General features: G+C 46.8%; 1 protein-coding gene across 3 annotated transcripts in view; it reads left to right on the top strand.

Annotated features, from left to right (window-relative positions):
• Nucleotides 1–25,490, top strand: part of NXN (nucleoredoxin) — a 141,045-nt gene that overhangs the window by 38,707 nt on the left and 76,848 nt on the right. The window contains exon 1 of one of the 3 annotated variants that reach the window (XM_045837163.1): nt 9,878–10,027. The exons of the other annotated variants lie outside the window; for them this stretch is intronic. Coding sequence (XP_045693119.1) covers nt 9,944–10,027 — 84 coding nt within the window. The 5' untranslated portion in view covers nt 9,878–9,943. Of the gene's footprint in view, nt 1–9,877; nt 10,028–25,490 lie in introns of those variants that run through there. 3 annotated transcript variants of the gene reach the window in all.

Here is a 25,490-nt window from a genome sequence, read left to right as displayed (position 1 = left end):
TGGTTTGAATTCCTTGTCTTGTGGATGGCAGGCGGGGGGCAGACCACTCAGTGTGATTGTGCCTGAGAGACCTGAGAAAGGAGAACATGGGTCCCTGTCTTCTGTTGTGCTGTCCCAAGCCGCGCTTCATCCCTTATGCTGGGGGATGAGTCTTTCTTCAATGCCACATCCCCTCGGTGTGTCATTAGAGCAGAGGTTCTCAGCTGCCGGCGGTGCCCATGCCCTCCATGCTGGGTGCCGCTCCTTCCCGCCCCAGTCCAGGTTCAGCAGGCAGCGCCTGGCCAGCAAGCTGGTCTCCGAACGGAGCCCGCACAACAGGCTCGCCTCCATTTCTTCCCTCTGCACGGGTTGCTCATCCTGCCTGGAATGCCCTCCCTTCCGCTCTCCGCCTGTCCAAATCCAGTGTGACCCCCACGAAGTCTTCTCCAACTCTTGGGTAGCCCCTTTTTGGAAGCTCTGGTGTTGTTTTCTTGGTAGCAGTTCGGCACTTAGGTTGATCTGTATTTTTCATTTTGCTTTTCGTGCTGTACTATAAGCACTTGGAAGGAAGGGAGCAGGAGGGAACATTTAGACTGCTCTTTTTGTGTTTGGGTGGGACTCAGACCACTTTTAAATGGGTTTCTGGAAGCTTCTGCTTTAATTTCCCTTATTAAGGATGGTCACCATCCTCACCAGCCTCTGGACCTCACTTCTAGCGAGGCTGTTTAGGAGGAATGGAAGTGAGCCCTATTTCATGTAGCCAGTAATAAACTTACAAAATTCATGACCCCAAGAGGGAAAATATGCAGAAAATGATAACTAATGACAGTCGCCCGTTCCTACTAAGAGACTCAGGGTAACTGTCATTAATGACAAAATACTTAGGTGTACTGAGCCACGTATGATCAAAGTCGTGTTGTGTGCCAGCACTGACTGATTCTCAGCAGCTTTGGGAGCCGAGTGTTGAGAAGGATTCTGAGGCTTTGCCTGATCGGTGTGACTGCCGAAGGCTCTGTGGGAGGGAAATTTCGGCAGTTGTGAAATGTTCTCTCCCTTCCCGGGACTCTGGCCCCCTCCCAACAGAAGCAGAAGTGAGAGGCTGGCAAAGCATATACCCTGGAGCCCACCATCAGAGTGTATTAGGATGCAAGATACTGCTTCCCCACTTCCACTTGGGTCTATTTTAAGTCAGACAAAGGATATCTGAGAGGATATTCCGTTCAGAACGTCAGGAGCCAGAAGTGAAGTGCCTCTTGCATCCCTATAATAGCAGATGACTTATGCAAAGCCAGCCACAGGGCCCTCCCAACCCTCTGAGCTGCTCGGCGAAGGGGTCACCAGCCTGCTCTTACTGCCCACTGACGGCGGTGGCCGACGCGTGCCTCTCAGAAGCCTCTGCCTGGGCGGGGCTTTCCTGCGGGCCCCCACCAGAATTCACACGGGGCACATGTCACTTCTGTCCGGCCCTGACCCTGGGGAAACTAGCTCTGGAGATCCTATGAAAATGCATGTTTTCTTAGAAGGGTCTCAGGCCTTCACCTGAGGTATATCCTTCATGGACGGTGAACACTTCAGCTGAAAAGAAGGTAACACCAAAAATTGCCGCTTTTGGGTTGCTCAAGGCCTATGGTTTTCAAACCTGAGTCCACACCAGAATCACCTGGAGGGTTTAAAATGCAGATTCTTGGGCCCCATCCCCGACTTTCTGACTAGGGAGGTTTAGGGTAGGGGCCCCAAATCTGCATTTCTGACTAGGTCTCAGGGAACGCTGCTGATGCTGCTGATGCCACTAATGCTGGTGCAGGGATCCCACTGTGAGGATTACTACTCAGGACAAAATCATGCCACACTGGTTGGTAGCCAGGTGGGAGACACCTGGCTTATGATGTTGCTTTAGCTTCTTAAAATTTTTTTAGGTTTTCAAATAGATTAGACACATTTTAAAAATTAAATAATATATGCTTATGGCTAAGAAATCAGACAGCATACAGGACTTACAATAAAAAATGATCTTTCTCTGCTTATTCCTGTTCCTAAAAGTTAGCATTTTAAAGTGTCTTGGGCCCTGGCTGGTGTGGCTCAGTGTATTCAGCTCTGGCCTATGAACCAAAGGGTTGCTGGTTCAATTCCCAGTCAGGGCACATGCCTGGGTTACAGGCCAGGTCCCCAGTTGGGGGCGTGCAAGAGGCAGCCACACATTGAGGTTTCTCTCCCTCCCTTCCTCCCTCCCTTCCCCTCTCTAAAAATAAATAAATTAATTAAAATCTTTAAAAAAAAATAAGTGTCTTGGCTTTTTTCTTTTTTTAGATTCTGGTAATTACGTCCATATCTTTAAATAATCTATGTTCCTGCTGCGATTTCTCAGTCAATCCTTTTGCAACATTATTCGTTGCTTTTCTGTTAGGATGGATGACTGCTGAGTTCACTTAAGCCAACTTTGCCTCCAGGGTCCTGTTGCTACGATTGCATCACCATTTATGGTTCTCTCGATTACACTCTTAGCTTTAAATAACATGCTTGTGCCTTTAATTCTTGCTCTCAATGAGGACTTTTTATGATCTGAGAATGTCAGTATCTTTTTACTCTGCCTGCCAGTTCTCTTTCCCTTCTTTTTCCTGTTTTCTTATCTTCATTTTTACTTTGTCAAAGTTGATGGTATTTACATTCTGTTACCTAACAGTGATACAGGCTTTGTGTGCAGGTTGAAATCCATGCTTAGTTTGTAGTTAAAAATCTGTAAATATTGTTCAGGGTGAGTTCAAGTGGTGTATTATGATTACATTTTTCTACAGCGGTTTGTTTTCCCCGAAGTTTATAATTACCTCCCCTGCGCCTGTATTATTTGACTATGTCCTCAATTTCCCCCACCCCAAACTCCATTCAGTTAGGTATTGTATTGAGTTCCCTTTTGACCTTGAGAGTCTCCCTTTCCGGGGACTTTCCAGTCTTCCTCCGTTCTGGACAGGTTGTCCCGAGTCTGCTACACAGCTGTCATCCTGGAACTTGACTGAATTGACTTTCCAGTTGGATTTTATTCTAACTCCAGTCACTGATTGGATCCAAGTTTTTTTTATAGCCCAGATACCAATTACGGGTGTTACCAAGGAGATCTTAAAGAAAAAAATGCATTTTCAAGAGCAGAGCTTTAAAATTTAGTACGTGAGTTCAACATAGGTTAAGTGTGAATGAGAATCAGCTGTCTTTGGATTACGCACCATTATACAGCTTTTTCAAGAGGCAAGTCAAGCAAGGATGCCAAATCTGTCCTCCTTCCAGATCGGCCCAGCGGTCTTGCAGTCTGGATCTAAGTCTCCTCTAGTTGGGCCGTCCAGCTGGCCCTCTCCAGGGGCTGGGGGTTGCATGGTGTGGTGGAAAATGGTGGATTAAGATTTAACCCAAACCCCGAGTTGAAATCTTGTTTTTGGTCCCTGTTAGCTCATTGATTCCCTTATCCCATAGACAGTGAGCTCAGACCTCCCAGAATATTGGGAAGATTAAATAAACTGAAGGATAGGAAAGCACTCTGCAAATCGGAAGTGTTCTGCATGCACATGCTCTCATTATGAAGTCGTGATCAGATGTTGGATCTTGCTGCAGGAGCAAAACCTGCAAAGGCTGAAAGTTTAACTGGCATTTAATGCACAATTAAAACAAGTGACAGTAAAGGGACACATAATAGTATGAACCAACACCATTGGACTGCAGGAGTCACCACCTCAAATGCCAGGAGGGACCAGGCAGGTGAAGTGGAATGAATTGGGCCTGTGGGTGCCCAAAATAGGGACCCACAGGGCCAAGGCAGCACTCCCATCCAGCAGGTATCGCCCTGCAGGAATGAGGTCTTCTGCTTTTTCAAGCTTAAAACCTGAATTTTTATGTGAAACTAGCTAATTTTTACATGCTGTTAGCCATTAAGTTTTTTTTTTTTCTTAACATTGGGCAAGCCAAATAAAGCATATATGCAATTCACCAATTTAAGGCCTCTACTTTATGTATGGGGATTAAGTGTACATTATAAGCAGTTCATAAAAATTATTCTGAGTATTGCACTTACACAGCTCCTAGTTTTTGGATCTCTGCAGAGATCCAAATGCCCTACCCCGAGCTGCACCCCTTGTGATATCCGTATGGGTGAACCATATTCCCTGATTCCTCTTATGCAAGGGAATTAAGAATAATGCCAAGCTGAACACGGCCAGAATGGTGTCCTTTAGAACACAGTGAGAAACTTCCTTCCAGGTTAATATTTACCCAAGAACTCACACTCTGCGAGCGTGCTGGTTCAGCCACTTACCAGTTCACCTATCCGGCCCTCAAGGCTCCGTCCTGTCCACAAGAGTCCATGGAGAGAAAGCTCATCGAGTGTTTTCTCTATATGAAGTCACATATGCCAAGTCTACCACCTTTCCCAAAACTGCCCATCTTACTTTTGAAGTAAAATATGAAGTTAGTTGGATATCACCTTTGAAAGAAGTGGTGCTGAGCCGTTATGATCCCCACTCCCCTACACTCTGTGCTCATCAAGCACTTTATTAGCACAACACTTTCATCTGCGTTCTCATTAGGTCCTTACAAGGGTCCTGTAAAATAAATGTCTTCCAGAGCTTTGGCCCACATGTGCTTCAAGCTCGTAATTTGTGGTTCTCCTTTATTCATGATGTTTATTCTCTCTTCCCTTTTTAACTACCACCAGCCTGGCTTCTCAGAGGAGGTGACTTTGTTAACCCAGGCCTCTCCAGCTGGGGAGATTCTAGGTCACAGAAGGTGAGAGAAGTGCAGACGTGAGTAATTCAAGGACAGCTTGTGAGGACAGAGCTAATCTCTAGGCGGTATTTTGAAATTAGCCTCACCCATCTTCCTTTTAGCCTGTCTCCTTTTTATTTATTTATTTAATGTTTTATTTTCTTTATTTTTAGAGAGAGAGGAACAAAGGGATAAATAGAGGGAGAGAAACATCAGTGTATGATTGTCTCTCATGTGGCCCTCACTGGGGACCCGGCCTGCAACCCAGGCATGTGCCCTGACTGGGGATCAAACCAGCGACCCTTTGGTTCATAGTCCACACTCAGTTCACTGAGCTACACCAACCAGGGCCTTTTTATTTCTTTATTTATTTTTATTTTTTAATTCTCACTCGAGGATATGTTTGTGTTGATTTTGGAGAGAGAGAAAGAAAGAAACATCAATGTGAGAAACATCAATTGGTTGCCTCCCTTGTGCATCATAACTGGGGTTTGAACCCATAGCCTAGCTACGTGCCTTGACCAGGAACTGAACGCACAACCTTTTGGTGTATGGGTTGACGCCCCAGCCAACAGAGCCATCTGGCCAGGGCTAGCCTGTCTCCTTTTTACCTGCCTCCGCTCTCTGCCCCCAGGAGCCCAGTGTCCTCTGACTGCTGTGCAGATTTCCCACACAAGTACCCCTGCTGCTGCCCTGTGGGCACGTCAGCCCCAACCCCTGGCTGCCATTTGCTTCTTTTACCTGCTACTCCTGTGCTCCTTCCAGCCCTCCGTCAGGTCGCCCGCTCACCTTCTGAGGCTGTAATAAACACTCTTCCTGGCTGCGTCGGGTGGGAAGATGGGTTAACAGATTTAAGAGCAGAGCATTTTATTACCTACAAGCATGTTTCCCAGTACGCGTGGGATGGTGCTGCTAATAAAGAGATGTGTGTGTTGGGGGGGGGTGCACAGAGACCGTACTACTTAGAATTCTCAGGTTTAGCAGTGTCCCAATTTTTAAAAAAGCTTTAAGTGAACCCAAATGTTCCTGACAGGTAGTGATTTGTAATTTTGCTGAGACACAGATTTGAATTGCAGCTCCATTCTAATTTTTAACTAATTGCAACTTTCTTTGTGAAAAATGGCTCTTTTGGAAAGAAAATCAGCTGCTAGTATTGATTATAGGAAAGAAAAAGCAAAGATGTCCAGAGAAGGGATAGGTCCTTGCCCCTTACCCCACAACCCCGCCCCCCCCTCCCAAAAAAAAAAGGCGTTTTGGATCCATGAAAGGCTACATGATGAAGCTTGCTATGCTGGGAATAAGTTGCCCACACACTTCATAGCGAAAATGGAAGTTCATGAAAATCGTACCAGTTGCTTCAGCCAGGATGGAATTTCTTCTGGTGAGATAGAATTTTGGAGAAGGTCGAAAGGGGGTTAACTTTCAGTGGGAGGTGGGACATTAAAAAAAATCGGGAAAAATCCAGAAGCCTCTACAATGCCCTCCGTGTTCACGGGCCTGGGGACTCATGACGCCGACTGGGTGTTCTCCTCTGAAATGCCAGGGCTCCGGCGTGCCCTGTCCTCGGACATGTGCGGGCAGGTGCTGCATGGCCAGCTGTCGGGAGTATTGTGAAGGAAATTCCTGTGCTTGGTTCCTGGGAGGCCTCATTCTTGGACATTGAAATTTCTGTGTCTCTGTCTTACCATCCTGCCTTCCTTCTGTGTGTGTGTGTGTGTGTGTGTGAGTGTGTACGCGCACGCGTGCGTGTGTGCGAGCTTCTCAGCAGCCAGAGGCACTCAGCACTGAAGGGAAAGAAGCAGAGGTTCAGGTTGGTGAGACCTTGCACCCAAATACACTGGCTTCTCCCAGGGCCCGGGGCCCAGGGCCAAACTTCAAAGCAAGTAGTTTGCCTTCTCATCCCCGTTTTAGAAACTCCTCCCACTACCACACCTCCCGTCCTCTGATTGTCCAAAATTGCCACCTAGGCCTGTCTCTCCCAGCCCTGTAAAAACTCTAGCTCCTGCTGGCCTTACTCAGTCTTTCCTAGTGATGGGACTTTAGCAGATGAAGGAAATTTACACTTGAAGTGTGAAGGCGGCTTGGTCTTTGAAAGTTGGCATTTTAAGATTGAATGAGACTTGGGGGTTGCCAGGGGCTGGGGGAGCAGGCATGGTGTGTTGGCATTGAATGGGTGCAGAGTGTCCGTTTGGGGAGGCGAAAAGGCCTGGAGACGCGTGGTGGTGATAATGGCCGAGAAATGTGGATGCGCTTAATGCCACAGAATTACATGCCTGCCATGGGTAGAATTGTGTAGTGTGTACACTTTGCCAAGAGAAAAAAAAACATTTTAAAAAATTCAAATGAGACTGTGACAAAGAATATCAGACAAGTAATAAAAGGGCTTTCAGAAAATTTGGAAAATACAGAGAAGCCCAAGGCAGCGGGAACCCTAAACTCCCCGCGGTGAGCATTTCGCATTTTACCACATCTGTATATCCTTCTGGCCTTTTTTCTGCGTAAATCTGATTTTTGTACAAAAGGGGAACTAAACTATGTATTCTGGTCTGTAGTTTTCACTTAACTGTTTCGTGGACATTCTCCTGTGTCATCAAATATTCATCAACGTGTTATTTTCACGGTTGCTTGATGTTCCGTCACCCTGACCCCCAGATGGGGCCCTCTTCCCAGGGTTGCAGGCACTCTCACTGTGGCCGACATGTTTACTTTGTGCCACCTGTCAGAGTTTATGGTGTGCTTGTTTTGGGGGTGTTCGGCATGTCTCCTTATACAGAGAGTCACTCCACGAGGATGGGCTCCGTGCGCGCTTAGCTCCCTGTTCCATCCCCAGTGCCTGGCACTGTGCCTGGCGAGCAGGAGGTCTGCAAGCAAAAGGGGAATAAATGAGCGCTGGCCGAGGGGCTCAGCTGGTTGGAGCTTCATCCCACACACCAAAAGGTTGCAAGTTCAATCCCTGGTTGGAACACATATGGGAGGCAAGTGATGGGTGAGTCTCTCCCCCTCCCTTCCTTTCTCTCTAAAACCAATGAACATATCCTCTGGTGAGGTTGAAAAAAAGATAAATAAATGAATACATTGTTGGACGTTTCATTTTCCAATTTTTGCTCATTTTAAATTATACAGAAAATCTCATTTATAGAGAAAACTTTGTACAATTTCATAATTGTTTTATTAAAAATTTCTGTAAATCAGATAGATTTAGAGTTTCTAATTATTAAAGTAATGCACACTATCTGTGGAGTTTCAGAAAAACATAGAAAAGAATAAAGAGAAGAATAAAGATCACCCACAGTTTTTTTCCCGGGCTCTAAGGCAATTTAAATCACGTGATAACTTGTGCTCCTCAGGGATTTGAGAAATCGCCTCTGAACCCGTCTGGGCTCAGTGTCTTTTTAGGCAGGTGGTAATTTGGTAAGAATGTATAGATATTCTGCGATCATTGTTATGGTCGAGTATTTTACTTCTTAAGTTAGCCTTTTGGTCTTTTATATGTTCTTTTGAGAGGGTCCATTTCATCCAAATGAGCTTTGAACCAGTGGGATTCTGGGAGACTCTGTGAGCGCAGGTTTCAGCCGCCCTGCCGTCAGCAGGTAAGACAGGCCTCCAGTGCCACAGTCACCTGACTCCTGGGAGAGGGCAGCACAGCGCATTCACACAGGGACCTGGGAATCCCGTGGAAGGTGCTGTGGGGAATCCCGTGGAAGGTGCTGTGGAGTCAGTTTGTCATTCGAGGAACCTGGCTGAGCGGCTGGCCAGCCTCAGTCGCCTGTAGATGGAAGTGATTAGGGACTCCCTAGTTCTCGTGAGGATTAGATGAAATGGTGCGTGTAGAAGGGTTCGTTCTCACTAAATGGCTATTTTCATCATTCTTCTGCGCCGGACCCTGAAGTAGCACCCCCTGGATGTCAGCTCTGAGGGGCCGTTATGAGTAGAGAAGACTGAGGATGAGGGGATGTGAAGGGCTGGTGGGTGGAGAAGGGCCTGGCTGTGGAGCTGCCTGCGGAGGAGGCCTCAGTGCTGCTGAGACATTCGCTGCTGCGTGAGAAAGAGGAGCGACGGGTGTCGGCTGTAGGTCAGTAAGGCAAAGGGGACTGTTCCAGACAGAAGAAGGGACCTGCGTGGGGGGCGAAGGGGTGGCACAGGGTGCTGGTCCTTCATCGTAGCTGTGGTGCTGCCGATGGAGGCTGGGAAGGCCGAAAGGGCTTGCACTTGCTCCTCATGCAGCTGGGAGCCACTGAGAGTTTTCAAGCCGAGAAGTGGTATGACCACAGTTTAGGTTTCAAAAGACTGGGGGTGAGAGAGAGACTCACAACTGGGAAAGGTTGGTGGGTGTTGTGATTTGTACGGTGAGAAGCAGAGAAGTCCTGACCTGGGGGGATGGCAGCAGCTGGGAAGGTAGCTGGGAGAGACCTTGGGACCGGCGTGGCTGTCGTGGCTGTTGGGGCTGCAGCGGGAAGAGGGGGAGGTGAGAGCAGCTCCGGCTCCTGGAAGTCACACGAGGCACCTTCTCAGAACTGAGAGTGGGCTCCACCTGCGCCTTCTCTCATTGTTCACATCTGACTTGCTTGCTCTTAGCCCCAGACTTGAAGGCCCACACCCTTGAGCTAACCGGGTCTTTCGGAAGGCACCCCTTAGATTTTACCTGTGGCTCTGTCCTGCTTTTGACTAATGAATCTTACACTTGGAATCCAGGTCCATGAATGCAGGGTTAACCTTCTTCTCTTTACCAGTACAGTCACCAGAACGGTCAGAGATAGCCCCACCATGGGTTTACTAGAATTATGTCCTTTGCCCAGTCCACTACCAGGGTTTGAAGCAGGGAGCTAGCTGGGTTGAAGAAAGAGAGAAGCGGTTTGGGGAAGGGAGCAACCTCAGTTTGGACATGTGAATTGGAGGTCCCCTGGGATAACTAGGCGGAGACAGCTGGCCGATAGAGCTGCAGAGGGGCTGGGTGAGGAAGGAATGAGGAGTCGTCAGCATACCAGGCATTGTCCAAGGGGTGGGAGGAGATGAGCTTATCTTTGGGGGAGGAGGAGAAAGCCAAGGGTGGAACCAGCAGCATCCAGGGGGCAGGCGTAGGGGCTGGTGTAAGAGACTGGGAACAAATCACAGAAGCAGAAGAGCCAGGAGAGGCGAGTGCAGAGTTCAAGGAAGTGGTTTTAGATGGCAGAGCAGACTGAAAACTGGACCTGGGGTTTGCCATCAGAAGCCATCGGTGACCATGCTGGGAGTGGATTCTGTGCACCTGCAAGGGCAGGAGCCTTCCTGCAGGAGCCAAGGAGTGAGCGGCGATGAAGAAGAGGTGGTGAGCCAAGAAGCTGGGTGCTGAGCAGGGCAAAGAAAGTGGTTGCTGGGGCACAGACAGCTGTTTTGGGGGGTGGTGCAGATCTGATCTGCAGGTTCAGGAAAAAGAGAGGGAGCAGTAACAGAAAATGCCCTCGTGTACGTGCCCGTCCTTGTTGTAGGTGCTTTCTACACGTGGTTCCGCAGCCTTCACACACAGGTCTGTGAGGCAGATGCTCTTCCCTGTGGTTTGTGGGTGAGCAGCTGATTGGGAATAACAAGAGCACAGGTGGAAGCGTGGGTGGTGGGAGGTGGGGTCCCAACTTCTGAGACTAGGGAGAAGGAGATGAGGAGGGAAGAAGAGGGAGGAGGGGCCAACAAGTCCTTAGTGGTCGCCCTCTGTTTTCTTGGTGAAGGAGTGACAAGATTGTTGAGTGTGAACGGCTACCTGGGTAGGAGGCCTGGTAGACGCTGGAAGCCACTGCTGTGGGCACCAGCCAGGGAGCCGAAGGAGAATCACCGAAAGGATTTCTGGGCAGTGGAATCCTGCTTGTAGGGGAGGACCTGCGGGACAGATGGCCAGGCAGTGTCAAACGAGCTCGCTGAGAGTGTAGTAGATACTGCCAATGAGAGCATGATTGATGGGACTGACCCTGGGGTGCAGGCCGACGGCAGGTGAACCTGGGTGAGGGTGCAGAGCCTGGGAGGGCACTGCAGATCTGCAGGAGCTGGTGCTGGCCGGTCACTTGGGGAGGCAGCGGATACAGGGAGAGAATGTGGGAGGAACTGGGGTAAGAGAATCTGCCAAGGCCGGGCGGGCTAGGCGTGCGCCAAGGCCAGGGGCTCTGTGCCGGCGCTGCTGGGTTGTGAAGTCAGCTTCCAGGGAAGGGCCTGGGTATTTTCCGGTGCCCCTGGCTGAGCAGAGAGCCGTGTGGGCACCTGGGCTCCTTAGGCTCAATTCGAACAGTCGTAAGATGTTGCCAGACTCCCCAAAGACAAACAGGTAGCTGACTGGGACAGATGAGGGACAGGAAGCAGGATTTCTAAGTTTGAGATTTTGAACTTGGGGGTATTTGGGTGTTAAAGATTTAGGGTGTTGCCATGCTAAAGGGAGTTGGAGGTGGTTCTGGGACTGAGTGGGCAACCTGGACGGGTGATGAAGGCACCAAGGATGTTAGCGTGACTTGAGGCGGAGAGAGTTGGAGGTGCATTTTTTTCTGTGGTGTGGAGGTTAGTGAATATCAATTTGTAGGATGAGCAGAGGGAAGTGCGGCCAGATGAGCTCACACGCCAGTGTGGTCTGCCAAGGTTGAATGGAGCGTACTTTCCAGGTGTTTTCTATCAGGGCTGCTCTGCATGTAGGTGGACTTTCTGGATTCCTTTCCAACATTACTTTTCCACTTGTTGCTTGCCTCCAGAGCTATGTACTACCTCATAAACGCTGATTGATGCCATTCTCTTTCTCATTTGAGGGCCAAATGAGACGAATGCTGGATTTCAATGAGTGAGGCCTGAGGGGACACAGAGTCTATAACTCAAAATAAAACTAGGTATATAGCAAGCGATCTGACTTCACAAAACTGGCTGCATTAATTTAAGTCCCAATTACGCTCAGATTATAGAGCTTTTTCATCGTTGTTACAATGTATTTAATAGCATTTTAGATTAAGGAATTTTCACACACATTGACAGAACCCTGTAACAAAGGCCGTTTGATTGGGATAATCGTCTCAGAACCAGGTCCAATAAGGAAGGAGACTGGGCAGACTTGATTTAACTCATTTTGTTACCCACATCCTTAAATCCACCAGGGTTCAACCAAACCCTTTTTAAGTCAAGAAGCAAAGACAGAAGGTGGTTTGAACTGAGTTATTGACACAGTAGCCAAAATCAAGACAGGAATTATGGCTCCCTGAGTCCAGGTCACAGATAAAAGGCTGTGACGAAACTCCCTGACGCATTTTGGGCTCCTCCAGTTTCCTTTTCGGTCCTCCTTCCTTTCCCCTGCAAACTGAATGTTACAAAGGAAAGTAACCTTAATCAAGACCAGATCCCGATGGGCCCGCGGTCCCTGCCGAGCAAGGACTCCTTTGTCATTCTGTGATTACAGGTGGGAAGAGCTCTGCTGTCTCGGGAGGGGGGACAGTGACTTTTCTGGGGTTTTTATTTCTGTTTTTGGTGCACCTCAAGTTGGCTAATGTTGCAGGTTATTTTCTGATTTAGACAAAAACCTTTACTTTTTAAATGCAGCTGATACTTCATTTACTCCACAAACAATGAGTTTCTGTGGCGTGCCCTGTACTGGGCCTTGTGACTCCCATAAAGTAGGAGGATAGCGAACATTTTGTTACAATCCATTAGGGGTTCTTGTTGACAAAACTGACCACAAAATCCATTTGTTTGCCTCATTACCATGCTGTTTTCTGTGTTTGGAATGCCTTCCCACCCTTCCCACCCTGCTCACCCTCGTCACCTGCTCTGCAGAGCCTTCCCAGAGAGCGTTAGCTGCCCTGTCCCCTCGCTCCTGGGAGGTTCTTTGTACGTGCCTCTTGTAGCTCTGGAAGCTGGGGTTTACCTCTCAGGGGCTGAGGCGGGTAGGAACATACACCTGGGGTAGGTACTCTGACCTGGGTTGCCATGGTGAAGCGGGTCCATGCCAAGTCCTGAGGGAGCACCCACAGGTACCCGTGCTACGTTCAAGGAGTGGGCGTGACATAGAAGGTGGGATGTGATGACAAGGCTCGGGAGAGAAATGGCAGCTTGATCAGAGAGCGGAGCAGGTTGAGAAGGAACCGGGAGGATCTGGGGCAGTTGCCACAAACGACAGGGTGCCCCCTGGGGCTTGGCTTTCGGTTCGTGAGTAAACGAGTCCCAGACGCAGAACACTTCACCCCTTTGTTCACGGGGAACAAACAACCTGTTGGAGGCACAGTCTCTTTGATTTGTGACTCCAGCGCATGTGAGGGAAAAGGACACAGAGTGCGTGCCTAGTAAATGTGATCGATGAAAGCAGATAAAGACCCACTAAAAATAGCTTCCTTCAGCTTGGTGAGAGCATTTCTAAGGAAGTTCATAACACTGTATCGCATACTTGAAATTCACTAGGAGAGGAGATCTTAAGTGTTGGCATCACACGCACACAAGCGATGGCTGCTGTGAGGGGTGACGGACGTGTTAATGAGCCTGCTTGTGTCCATCACGTCCCAGGGTGTGCATGTATCAAATCATCCCACGGCACACCTTCAGTTAGATACACCTTCATTTTGTTAGTCATATCTCACCAAAGTTGGAGAAGAAGAAAGGATAAATAGTGAAACACCAGGAAAGGAAAGGAGAGAGGGAGAGAGGGAGGCAATTCCTTAGGAAGAGGTGAAGATGGTGTTTAACCTAGAGGCCCATTGGCTGCTGTAACTTACCAGTGTGACTGTTATGGCTCTGGATACTTTGGGATAGTTTCACAGCTCCCAGATCACTGCTCCGTCTTCTCCTTTCATTCCCCCATTTGCTGGTAACACTGACCTCTGAGCTACAGGGACCCCTGGAGTCCCTGAACACTCAGGACTTGGATTCCTGGGCTATGGACAGTAGCTAATACAGCCAGGTGCCATGTCACATTTCACCAGGCGGGACCACTGCTTACCCGTGTCCTGAAATCTTTGTTTCCAAGTTTGAGAATATATTTATTTTCATTCCCTACATTTTTAGTTCAGTAAATTTGGAATTTAATATATTAAGTTTACTTAAAACAAGGGATTTGACCTTTAATCATTTCCAAAAGCCCCCTTGTAAGGAAAAAACGATGTTTAAAATAATTTCATTTTCAGCAGGATGAAGGAGAAGAGAATAAAATGGATCCTGACCACAGGAACCCGAAAGCACATCACTGCGTGCGGTTTTTCCCATTTGATACTGGGCTTTCTGGAAGATGCAATTTTCTCCTTCCATTTCTGTTGTCAACATGCCAGGATTTCCAGCAAAGTGGCCCCAGTGTTTTGCTGGAGGTTACTTTTCACTGGAAGCAATTCAAAAAAAATCATCGTTCTGTTTCTCCCCTTTCGTTTGACATTTGACTAAAACAATGCTTTGGCAGCTGGACAGGAGCTCTTAAGAGCTTCAGTATTTTTCTGCCAATCTTTGCCTTGCAAAAAGTGCCTTTTCAAAATGTGGTTTAAAACTGAGCATTGGAATAAAAACAGGACTGATTGCTTGGAGACCAAAACTCTAGGGATGGGGCAGGCAGGGGGAAGACCTAGAAGGGAAATCCTGGAAGTTCCAGCTCAGCCCCTGTATGTGGTCGCCCCGTTAGCATGGTGCGTCCTGGTCCCTGGGAACTGCCACCCTTGCTTTGTTGGGTCTGCTGTCGTGTGGTTGCCAAACTTCCAGTTCCGGGGCATTCTTGTTGTATTCTTTCTCCGTTTCTGCACCAAAGCTGGTGAGCATTGCACTGTGTACTAATTAATTCTCACTTTTATCCCTTTCTTAGAAACAATTTCTGGACATCATCCAGAATTTTACTTTTTCTATACTCTGAAGGTTCTAATAATAATCCCTCTTCATCTCAACTATAGAATCTTCCTTTTCCAATGGAAGTTCTTTTCTGCCACCCCAGCCCGTAGTATTTTTATTCATCCTGTTTTCTTTCTTTGCTCTACCTCTGATCTTGATGCCACAAACCTCCCAGTTCCTCTGGGAAGTCCTGATTCCCCCCCAGGGCTCAAGTGTGGTGTCTTGCGCACTTCCGAGTTCTCTGCGCTTCCCGAGTCCTGGCACGCTCTCTCTGTTCACTGCACGTTGAGTTAATTACCGCGCTCCTGTGAGCTCCTCCAGGGTTAGACGCAAGTCTTCATTAATTATCTTGGTCTGCATGTAGTCCAATGCTGGCACAGGGTGGCATTTAATAAATATTTGTTGGATTGTATATATACCTGTCTCCTCTGGGAATCTTGCTACATCAGTTACAAACCTGAATAATTGTTTTTAAACTTTCTTCTACTGTTCTTGTCTAACTTCCTCCTCCTTCAAAAAATCTTCTTTCTCCCTAAGTGAACTCTTAATTAAGCTCTTATCCTATCACTGACCTTTTCATTTCCAGGCTTCTCTGTGGAGCAGTCCACACGCACCGTATCCGAGGTTTCTCCCTGACTCCCCGTCTAGTTGGACACGCCCCCACGTTTTCCCGCAGCGCGCTGTGCCTTCTCCCACAAAGGGGCTAAAACAGGTCGCTGTGGCCGTTGTTTCACACATTTCGGTCTCCGCCAGACCTTGCACCTCTGCAGGGCAAGGGGTCCTCGTCTGTAGGTCTCAGTGTACGGCAGGGACTCAAAAATGTTTGCTAAATAAGCTCACATTTGTAGGGGGTTGGTACATAAACCCCCTGTAAAGAACCTTTGCTTCTCACTGTGGTGGCTCGTTGGTAGATTGTTACATTTTCGCTCACCCGCTTACACAGACGCTAATTTGTGATCGAGTGCCAGGAACAAATAGAATGTGGTCAGAATCGTCCCAGAATCTGGGAGGGCACGCCATTTTAATCAGTTAATGTCCTTGCTGTAACGTAAGTGACCCATGGAGGTGAAAAGAGAAGTCGTTTTTTAATGTTTTTTCTTCCTGCTTCATTTTTCTCTGTTCTTTTACGGGAAAGGATAAGAAGAAGGAGGTGCCAGGAAGGGAACAGTCACCTGTGAGAACATCTGTCATGTGTTCCCTCCCTGGGGACTAGTAGGTAGGTGGGAAACCTGCCTCACTTCCTTTTTTTTTTTTAGGTCTTGTGTTGGCCATAGTCTCTCTGGGAAATTGACCAAATACCTTTTCTTTGTCTATTGAACTGGGTGTCATATTGAACAGTCTCTGCTGTAGCAGGGCAAGGGCCAAAATCTTCATCTGTAATCACTTCTGTTTTGAACTAGCTAAGCCAAGGCCTCTTTTACTAGAGACACGGAGGGTTGCTGGACTCTGGGGAACTGACAAGCATCTGGGCATTTCAGATGAAATGAGAAAATGTGCCCTTCTAGAGATCTGTAGATGGCACTTCGGTGAGTTACATCATCGGGTGCTGGCAGTGGTTTGGTTAATAAATTATTTGCTTTTCTAAGTTCACCCAAATTCCAGGGAAGGATTTTTGGTGACTGGTTGTTAATTTTTTTGTCTGACTTTTTGAAAGAAAATTAACATATATATATATTCGTGGTCAGAAAATTAAGCTAGATTTTGTGGGTGAATATAAAAGAGATGACTCTAATATAAAACTTCTGTGTGGCCTTGGCTGGTGTGGCTCAGTGGATTGAGCCCCAGCCTGCAAAGCAAAGGGTCGCTGGTTCGATTCCCAGTTAGGGCACATGCCTGAGTTGCAGGCTGGGTCCCCAGGAGGGGCTGCTGGAGAGGCAACCACACAATTGATGTTTCCCTTTCTTCCTTCCTTCTCATCTCTAAAAATAAATAAGTATAATCTTTAAAAAAAAACAAACCCAAAACTTCCATGTGGTTCAAAATACCAGAAACCAGATCAGATAACAAACCATAGATTGGGGGAGTATTTCTAACACATATGACAGAGAAAAGGGCCAATATTTGAATGCACAAAGGGGTCTTAAAATCAATTTGAGTAAAGAACTGAAACAGAGAAATGTAAACATGTTATAAACATGAAGAGATACCTGGTTCCACTTACCACAACAGAAATGCAGATGATAAGCTGTGGTACATCACTGCCAGGCTGCCAAAAATAGTGGGTCACACGCAGTGCTGGTGACGGGGGCGGGGGGGGGGGCGGGTAGCAGGCCTTACACGTGGTCAGTGGGCATGTAAACAGACAGTTTCTTTGGCTGTGACACTCAAAATTAAAATGTGTATCGTCTTTGACCTACCAATTCAGTTTTAAGAATTTATCTCACGGAATTTACAAATACAAACAGAGTGTCTGTGGAATGATATTCATCATAGTAGTCTTTGCCATTAAAATGTGAAACAGTGTAAGTGCCTATGAATAGAGACCGCTTGAGGACAGGACGGCACAGCCGCTCCAGGACCACTGCTGCCGCTGCGGAGACTCGGTCTGTGCTGTCTGTGCTGAACGTGCCCATGCTTATGGAGCCTCTGTGCCCGGCACCAGGTTATTTCTCAGCTCCAGATTCACTCTTCACTGCCTGATCTATGAAAATCGTTCTGTTCCCTTTAAATATTTTTTCTTTCCCAGCTGAGAGTTGATTAAGTTGAGAACTGGCCCACAGTTTTAAAGGCAAGGAGGCGAGGAGAGATATTTATGCTTATGTAAACATGCATATGCATGAACATCTTCATGGAAGCTACGTAAGAACCTGTCGAGGGGTGTTACCTCTAAGGGGGAGACTGAAATTTGGGGGGACAGAGACTCACTTGAAGTTTTTTACTATGTGCACGTTTTGTTTTTACAGTTAAACTACAAAAGTTTGGTTAGGCATTAAAGAAGGGGGTAAAAAAAAGACTTGCCTTAATGGAGAAACAGATTGTTCCTAGCTGGAAATGCGAACTATTGTAAAGATGTCATTTAATCAAAATTAATTTATAGATTTAATGCAGTCATGGTAAGGAAAAAATCCCAGGGTGGAGTCAGGGGCCATGGTTTTTGTCGTTAAGAAGCTTAGAGTGTAAGTTTGGGAGACAGAAACAGAATGTTCACCAAAAATGCCTTGAACAGTTAGAAAGCAATATATCAAGTGAGAAGCAATAAAATTGAATACATATGTATTGTGGGAACTTGGAGTCCTTTGAGAGAATAGACAGAATGGAGTTAATCAGCAAAGGATACAAAAAAAAGCTAAAAAAAAGATAAGCTATAACAAGAAGGAATCTTTCTTAAGGTCCACATTCTCTCCCCTAAAATGGAAACTGCCCTTCCAAAGCGCCTTTGTCGGGGGAGGGAACAAATTCTCCCTGCAGGGTGGTTGTATGGAGAAGCCCTCTTCGAGCTCGCTGCTCGCGGCCCACACCACGGCGCTTTTTCTCCCACCGCATCCAGTGGCCCAAATGCCTCCACTTTTTCACTCTCGAGTTTGCAAATGACTGAAAATTAAGTAATGAAGGACAGGCGGGAGTGGGTCGACTGTAACAAGGAGTACAATTGCTTGAAGGATCTGGAAACAATACTGACCACATTTGTTGGCATTAATTCATTGAAGCAATAATGCTGTGTATATAGAAAAAAATTTTTTTAAGTCATCAGTTCTGAGTATTTGTTGCAATTGAACTCTAACTTGGAACTGATGGTAAATTCTTTACACACACACACACACACACACACCCCCAGACGGTATTATGCATTGGGAGCTTTAAAAAATTCCCAAAGCATTTGGAAAACATTTTATCATCCCTCCATGTCAGTTACAAAGATTAGAGTTTAAGTCGTAGATTGTTTGATTTAGAAGCTGACGTGTTGCTCCATGCTAGGAGTGGACAGAACTTTTAGTAGAAAAAACAATTGCTTTTGTAGGTAGGTCTTCATGAACTCTTTGCTCTGAAGGGGTGAAATGACTTTTAAGATTTTCTCTTGACAAATAAATTACCTTTATGTTAGGAGTATTTCATGAAGGCTTTTTTACAATATCTACAGTGGATACAAATAGCTATTAAAGGAGCTCTCATTTGCTGATTTTTCTGAAGCTACATTATTTATTGTGTAGCATTTCCCCTTCGTGTAGTTTGTAAGATGACATTACTCACGGTAGTTCTTGAGGACTTGTTTCCTTTGGAGAACAAGTTTATAAAACCCCCATTTTTCATCCTCTTAAGAACTCTAGCAGAAATAAAGAAATGCTGTCTTTTGTGAGCAGTCAGAGGTTGTCATGGTCTTGGTGGCCTTATTGTTCTTCCGGTCACTGCAGGTCTCTCAAAACGTGTTATGAGTCTTTATCCTGAAGGCGCCCCGGAGATGCCCGGGGAGGGGGCAGAAGGCAGCTGTGCGGTGTTTGGGTGTATGAGCATGTGTCTTTTCAGACTTGGCCATGTCTCATGAGATGGTAGCTGAGAAAAACCAAAGTGTGTGTGTGTGTGTGTGTGTGTGTGTGTGTGTGTGTGTGTGTGTTTGTGTTTATCATTTGATCTGCATTTAAAAGCAGGTACTGAGATGTGTCAGATTACTGGTAGGGGGTATATTTATTAGAAGTCCTGGTCGTGGTTTCCAGGTTTTTAAAACATGGGGATCCCTTTTTCACAGGGAAAGGTTCCATGGCCTCCATCATATAATAGCAGTTGTACTTTTGAGTTTTGGGTCTGCAGCTGGCTGTTGGTTCTCATGTGGTTGGAAGGACCCTGAGGCCCTCGCCTAGGGCCCTTGGCCCATGTTGGGGAGCCCTGCCGTGCACTGTTCACATTGAACCCAAATGGTGAAGTCCAGAAGGGTGGCACATGGGTTTTTGAAACAGCCAAATTGACTCTAGAGGAGAAAAGTCAGGGGTAGGTGTTGAAACCGTTCTTTCCTTGCAGTGAGTATGCTCTGTGGACCCATTCAATTAAGATAATAGAAGGTATGATTATATTTTGTTTCAGAATGTGAGCATCTTTTATATCAGTACCGTCAAGTACAACAGCAGGAATGCTTTTGATGAGGGGCCACAGGTGTTGGGGGCAAGGCCGAGGGATAACCTGAGAGGCAGAGCGGAGGACTCGCAGGAAGATGGGCCACGTTACTGCTTTGCCTCTGTCCTCAGAGGCGCCGCACCTGGTGCTGTTGGGGGTCAGCTGCGATGTGCAGCTCAGGAGGATGAAAACAAAATAGATATTCAGCTGGTTTGGGGAGAGAATCTACATCCGCTTTTCCCTGCCGCTCAGTAGATTTTGTGGCTATTTATGAAAGTGGAAGTGTCTGCAGACGTGCTTATGGCTACTTAAGAATACTCCAGACCTGATATCTGAAAAAAGCTCCGATCCGTGGTCAGAGCCCTTTCTCCCCCCTCCCCCGACACTACCTTGTTGCTGTCTCCGAGCAGTGGAGGAATCCGGTGACCTGTGTGGATGCAGGAGTTCCCCAAACTCACCCGCAGAGGCCATGGGACCTCTCCGTCTGCTCCTCCCCAGTGAAGTAAAGGCCGGGCCTGGAAACATTGTGAGGAACATACTTAGGGAAAGGCTGATCTTAGATGTGATCTAGATGGACTTCAGAAAAGTGGGTGCACTTACGGCTTAGTTGTAAAGTGAGGGTGCTGTCATTGGTGGTCCTCCTGACTGCTATCAGGGTTGGGGGGGTCTGTGTCTCCAGGGAGGGGTGCCAATGTCCAGTACCTCAGATGGCCTGTGGAAACAAGGACTTGTTCCCTGCCTGCAATTAATTCTCAAAGACAAAAGCTTTTTTGGATTTCGTTTTATATAACTCACTTTTCATAAAATAATTACTACTTAATCACTACTCAAGGCTTAAATTTTCGTCTTCATTATCATCATAACTGTTTGGGGTGGGGAGGGACATCTTGCAGGTCTTTTTGTTCAGCTGTCAAATATTTAGACATCAACTCTTTTCTCAATCTTAAAACATTGGTTGTTTCTACCCACCCGAGTTCAAAGACAGTTGGTGAAATCTTGTAAAGGAGAAGGCTGGGGGAAAGGGAACAGGGTAGGGTAGACGGGTGGGTGGGGTGAGGGAGTAGATGTTTCCCATCTTTGTTCACCAGTTCACAACGTCGTTTTGAGTTGTCTAGTTAGTTCTCTTGGAGGCAAAGCTAGTGCTCTCGAGAATCTGCTGATCAGTGATATCTTTCTGCTTTTGTAACAAGGTCTTCCTTTTTTTTAAAGATTTTATTTATTTATTTTCAGAGAGTGGGGAAGGGAGGGAGAGAGAGGGAGACAAACATCAATGTGTGGTTGCCTCTTGCACGCCCCCAGCTGGGGACCTGGCCCACAACCCAGGCGTGTGCCCTGACTGGGAATGGAACCAGCGACCCTTTGGTTCGCAGTCAAGCAGTCAATCCACTGAGCCACACCAGACACAGGACTAAAGCAAGGTCTTCATTTAAAAAAAAAATACCTATTCAGCAGTTTAAATTTCACTTGGAAATTTTGATGGCATCTTTCTTGTGAAGGAGATTTATGGCTTCTGGTATGGTAACTGTGTTAGAGAATTGTGGGTATGCATCTTGTATTGTTTGGATGCCTCCAGGAAGAAAGGACAGCTGTGTGCAAAATGTTTATAGACTGCAGAGAAGAATCCTGTTGATCTGCAAGAATGATCTATTCTTGTACAGGAGCCGTTATAACAATAATTAGCATTTGCATATCATTGTGCAAAAACACTTCCATATGCATTATAGCGTATGATCCCTGAAACAGCCCCATAATGGAAGTTGTATTGACATTTTTTTAAAAATCGCCATTTACATTTTTAAAAGGTTTTATTCATTTTAGAGAGGGGAAGGGAGGGAGGAAGAGAGGGAGAGAAACATCAATGTGTGGTTGCCTCTCAAGTGCCCCGAGCAGGGCTCCTGGCCCACAACCCAGGCATGAGCCTTGACTAGGAATTGAACCAGCAACCCTTTAGTTTGCAGGCTGGGGCTCAATCCACTGAGCCACACCACCCAGGGCTCCATTTACATTTGATGAAGCTGAAGTCAAGGTTAAAATTATTTGCCTGGAGCTATTTAGTTGTAAATGGGCAAGCAGGAACTTAAATTGTTTTCTTATTAAAAAGTCTTTTAAAACATAGTATGTATTCATATTTACAGGCCAGTCATCTAGAAATACATAATTCAGAAGTAACCCAGTACTCTCAACCTTTCTTCTTTTCTCTTTCTTTCTTTTTTTTTAATCCTTATCCAAGGATATGTTCATTGATTTTAGAGAGAGAGAGGAAGGGAGAGAGAAACATCAATGTGAGAGATAAACATCAACTGGTTGCCTCCTGTACTCACCCTGACCGGGAATCGAACCTGCAACCTAGGTGTGTGCCCTGGCCGAGAATTGAACCTACGAGCTTTTGATGTATGGGATGATGCTCCAATCAACTGAGCCACTGAGCCAGGGCTGAACCTTTCTTAATTATACCAGTTGCTAGAACTGTGTAGTTCATATAGTAGCCACCATCTTCATGTGCTATTCAAGGGCTATTGAGCACTTGAAATATGGCTAGTCGAGATTGAGATGTATTGTGTTTATAAATGATAATATTTCAGGTATATTGAGTTAAAGAAATTCAGATTAATTTCACTTGTCTCTTACCTCTTTCATGTGACTATTAGGAAATTTAAAATTGTGTGGCTCACACTATATTTCTGTTGTACAGCAATGGCTAGAACCATTTGCCATGGTTTGCAATAGCATAACTTGTGTTTTCTACAAATAAGATGCCTTGATATTTTATTGCCATTCTGGCATGTAACAGTGTCCCCTGTCTCAGGGTGGGGGGTAGTTGACCTAAACTTCCCTTTCTGTTTCAAACACTACTTTAAGAAGCCTATAAATTATTTTATATTTTTAATATAAATATTTGTGATTTTAATGACACCACCTTCCAGGAAAGCCTGGATCCATTAGCACCCTGCTTGTTTGGGGCCCATTTGTTAAATCCATGGTGCTGTGAGTGTTAAGGTGTGAGTTTGTGTGTAGCTCATCCATGTGTATGGGCTTGTGTGTCACCAGGAGAGAAGAGGAGAGGAAGATGGGAAACAGATTCTCCCAGGGCTCTGCCAAACCGTGTTGGTCCCCGCCCTTAAAGATACTGATTCTCGAAGGGTGGGAGAGTAAAGATTGGCTTCTCCCACTGCCGCCCCCTCCCCTTAAAAAAATACCGCCACGTGGGCGAGTCCCTGTTACTGATGGGAATGTACTGAGTCAGAGCAGGAAAAAAACGCTGAAAATCATCACACCACAGAGAAGCACTTTATAGCTCTCAGCCTGCAGTAGAAAGGAGACCTTTGGGAAAGGTTTTCCTTTTCATGAGCTTTTCCTGATTTGTTGTGTCCCTTCCTTTCACCCCTGGGGGCTACGGGATGTTATAAAAGTGGAGCCAGTTGTTGGGTGAACGGAAGGCAGAAGTCACAGGCTGCCCACAGGTGTCTTTCCCCCCTGGTGACCCCCGAGCACACAGCCTGCTCTGCCAGCCCTGCTCCGGGCTTTCCAGGATAACTGTTAAATCAGCAGATGTTGTTAGGCATGTACCGACAGAGTTTGTTCTAATTCAGTCTGATTATTAAAATTCTTGGCAGGAATTCTACATGAATCACCTCCAAAAAAATTTACATTAAAGTTAATGCTACAAGTCTGACTTCAGCCCGCAAAACAGAAAACTTGGAGTTCTAAGTCTGCAACTGTCTCCTTAACTCCTCCTTGTCCACAGACTAGTGACTTCTTCCTACAAAGGAACCGGAATTTTTATTAAGAACCTGTGTAGGTGGGGGTGGAGTGGGGGTTGATCTGCAGGGGTCACTCTGAGACGGGGATATTCTGATCTTTGAATTACGATGGAGGTCAGGCCCCCTGGCCGTGTGGAGACAGCCCACCCAAGCCACTCCATGGGCTATGTGACTTCGGGCCAGGTCCTTAGCCTCTCCACACCTTAGCGTTCCATTCAGAAAATGGGAATAATGAGACCTCAAAGAGCTGTTGTGTGTACTAAGTGAGCTAATGTGTACGAAACGTGCACCTCATAACTGTTAGCCGCTTTTGTTGCTGCCATTACTGCGGTCGCTCCTTGTGCTGCACTGTCTTGGACGGCCAAGCAGCCATCGTGTTCGCGCGATGGGGTGACCGCTCGCATCTCTGCATCGCGTCTCTTCCCTGCCACCCTCGCTTCTTTGCAAGTAGTTCTAGGGGAAAGAAGACTAGTCCTGGAGAGCCTGTGGCATTGCCACTGAATGACAACTGACTTGAAGTAACCTTCTCTGGTCCCCTGTGGGGGATGGAACAGGGTAGGATGGTCCAATGATCAGCACCATTTCCCTAATGTATAGGGAGACATTGCCTCTGTATAGGTGTGCGCCCGTCTCTGTATAGGTGTGCACGGGACCCTCCCCGTGATTTTCCAGCTTCAGAAAGACTTCATGATACCTTCTATGTGAAGGTCGTGGATATCAGAGGTGGATACTGGGAGTTAAATTCTCTTTTCTGTCACCTTTCCAGTTCCTGAGAGCAATAGAGCTAACGTTGACATACGTCTGGGGTAGATGATACTTGTTCCTTGTCTGTGTGGGAGCCGTGAATACTGGGGAAGATGGGCGAGAGGTGGGTGGGCGGCAGTCATGCTTTCTCTTCAGGTTCAATCTCCACCCACCAGCGGGGAGCAAACACCCTGGGGATGTTTTGAGGAGATGACCATGGAGGGCTGGATGCCGCCTGGTCTTGCCGTCCAGCTGACCGACAGATGGAACTGCATCGGGCTATGTTTAAATAGCTAGTTGAGGGGAACTTGCATGATGAGTGTTTACAGGACAGATTCCAGTTGATTCCAATTTAGCTAACATTTATTGCGTGCCTGCAGCTTGCCAGGCACTGTGCTGGTTTGAACCAGTGCAGTGTCCTCTAATCCTGTGACGTTCTGCGAGGTAGGTTCCTGCAAGGAAGCCGAGGTCAGGGCAGTCAAGTACTGGTGTCTCACTGGTGTCTGGGCAGAGCTGGGAGGTGAAACCAGTGCCCCTGTTTCCCAGGCCGAGGTTCTTCCCCGCCATAGACTGCAGAATGCAAAGGAGCTGACACTGGATGAATGTCCACTTTCATGCCAGTTACTGTTATCCCATTAAACTTAGATATCCCATTAAACTTAGAAACTTAAACTACCCCACCACCCCAAATTTGGAGAGGCTAAGTGGATGCAAATTAGAACGCAGACCTGTCTTGAAGTCTGTGGCTGCCCCTCGGAACCACCCTGCCCCTCAGAAGATGCTTTCCAGCTCCACAGGTTGGGTCATTTTTAACATCTGTGTAGCACAGTCTTGATGTTTTAAATATTACAAACCTTTCTCTCCCTGAGAAGAAAAAAAAGGAGAAATTTTTGGCCCTGTTCTCTTAGGCGTAAGCTTTTGAGTGATTTTTGGCCTTGCTAATAACGTGCTAAAGTTCAGGCCCAGTCCCAGAGGTAAGAATGTGAAAAATTAATGTCATTCATTTCTCTTCCCCTTGAACTAGCAGATCCCTTTTGCCTGTAAATAAACTCACCACCTCCCCCTTCCCACCCTGGGAGGATCCTAAATGCTGGCCACAGTCTGCCCACAGCCTTCCACGAGGAAGGAGATTTCCTTCGGACATTTCCACCTGACGTGCGCGGGTCTGGTTCTAGGAGAGGCAGGCAGTTGGTGGGGAAGAGCTCGGACGGGGAGGCAGGCGCCCGGTCCCAGTCCCGTTGACGGGCCTTGTGACCTGCGCAGGGCACCATTTCTGAGCCTCCGCTTCCCCATCTACAAAATGCTCCTCTGTCCTCATAAGCATTTTGGCTATATCTTTAGTGAAAATTTTAGTGTTAAAAACTCAAGCTTGAGGAAAATAATTTAGCAATTATTGGGGTTTTTTGGTCTGTAAATTTTATGAATTGGGCA

The sequence above is a fragment of the Phyllostomus hastatus genome, unplaced genomic scaffold (assembly GCF_019186645.2).
Source record: "Phyllostomus hastatus isolate PE091 unplaced genomic scaffold, TTU_PhHast_1.1 phas_contig_210, whole genome shotgun sequence".
Classification (NCBI taxonomy): Eukaryota; Metazoa; Chordata; class Mammalia; order Chiroptera; family Phyllostomidae; genus Phyllostomus; species Phyllostomus hastatus.
The sequence above is the reverse complement of the archived record's forward strand: the minus strand, read 5'-3'. Positions and strand labels throughout refer to the sequence as shown.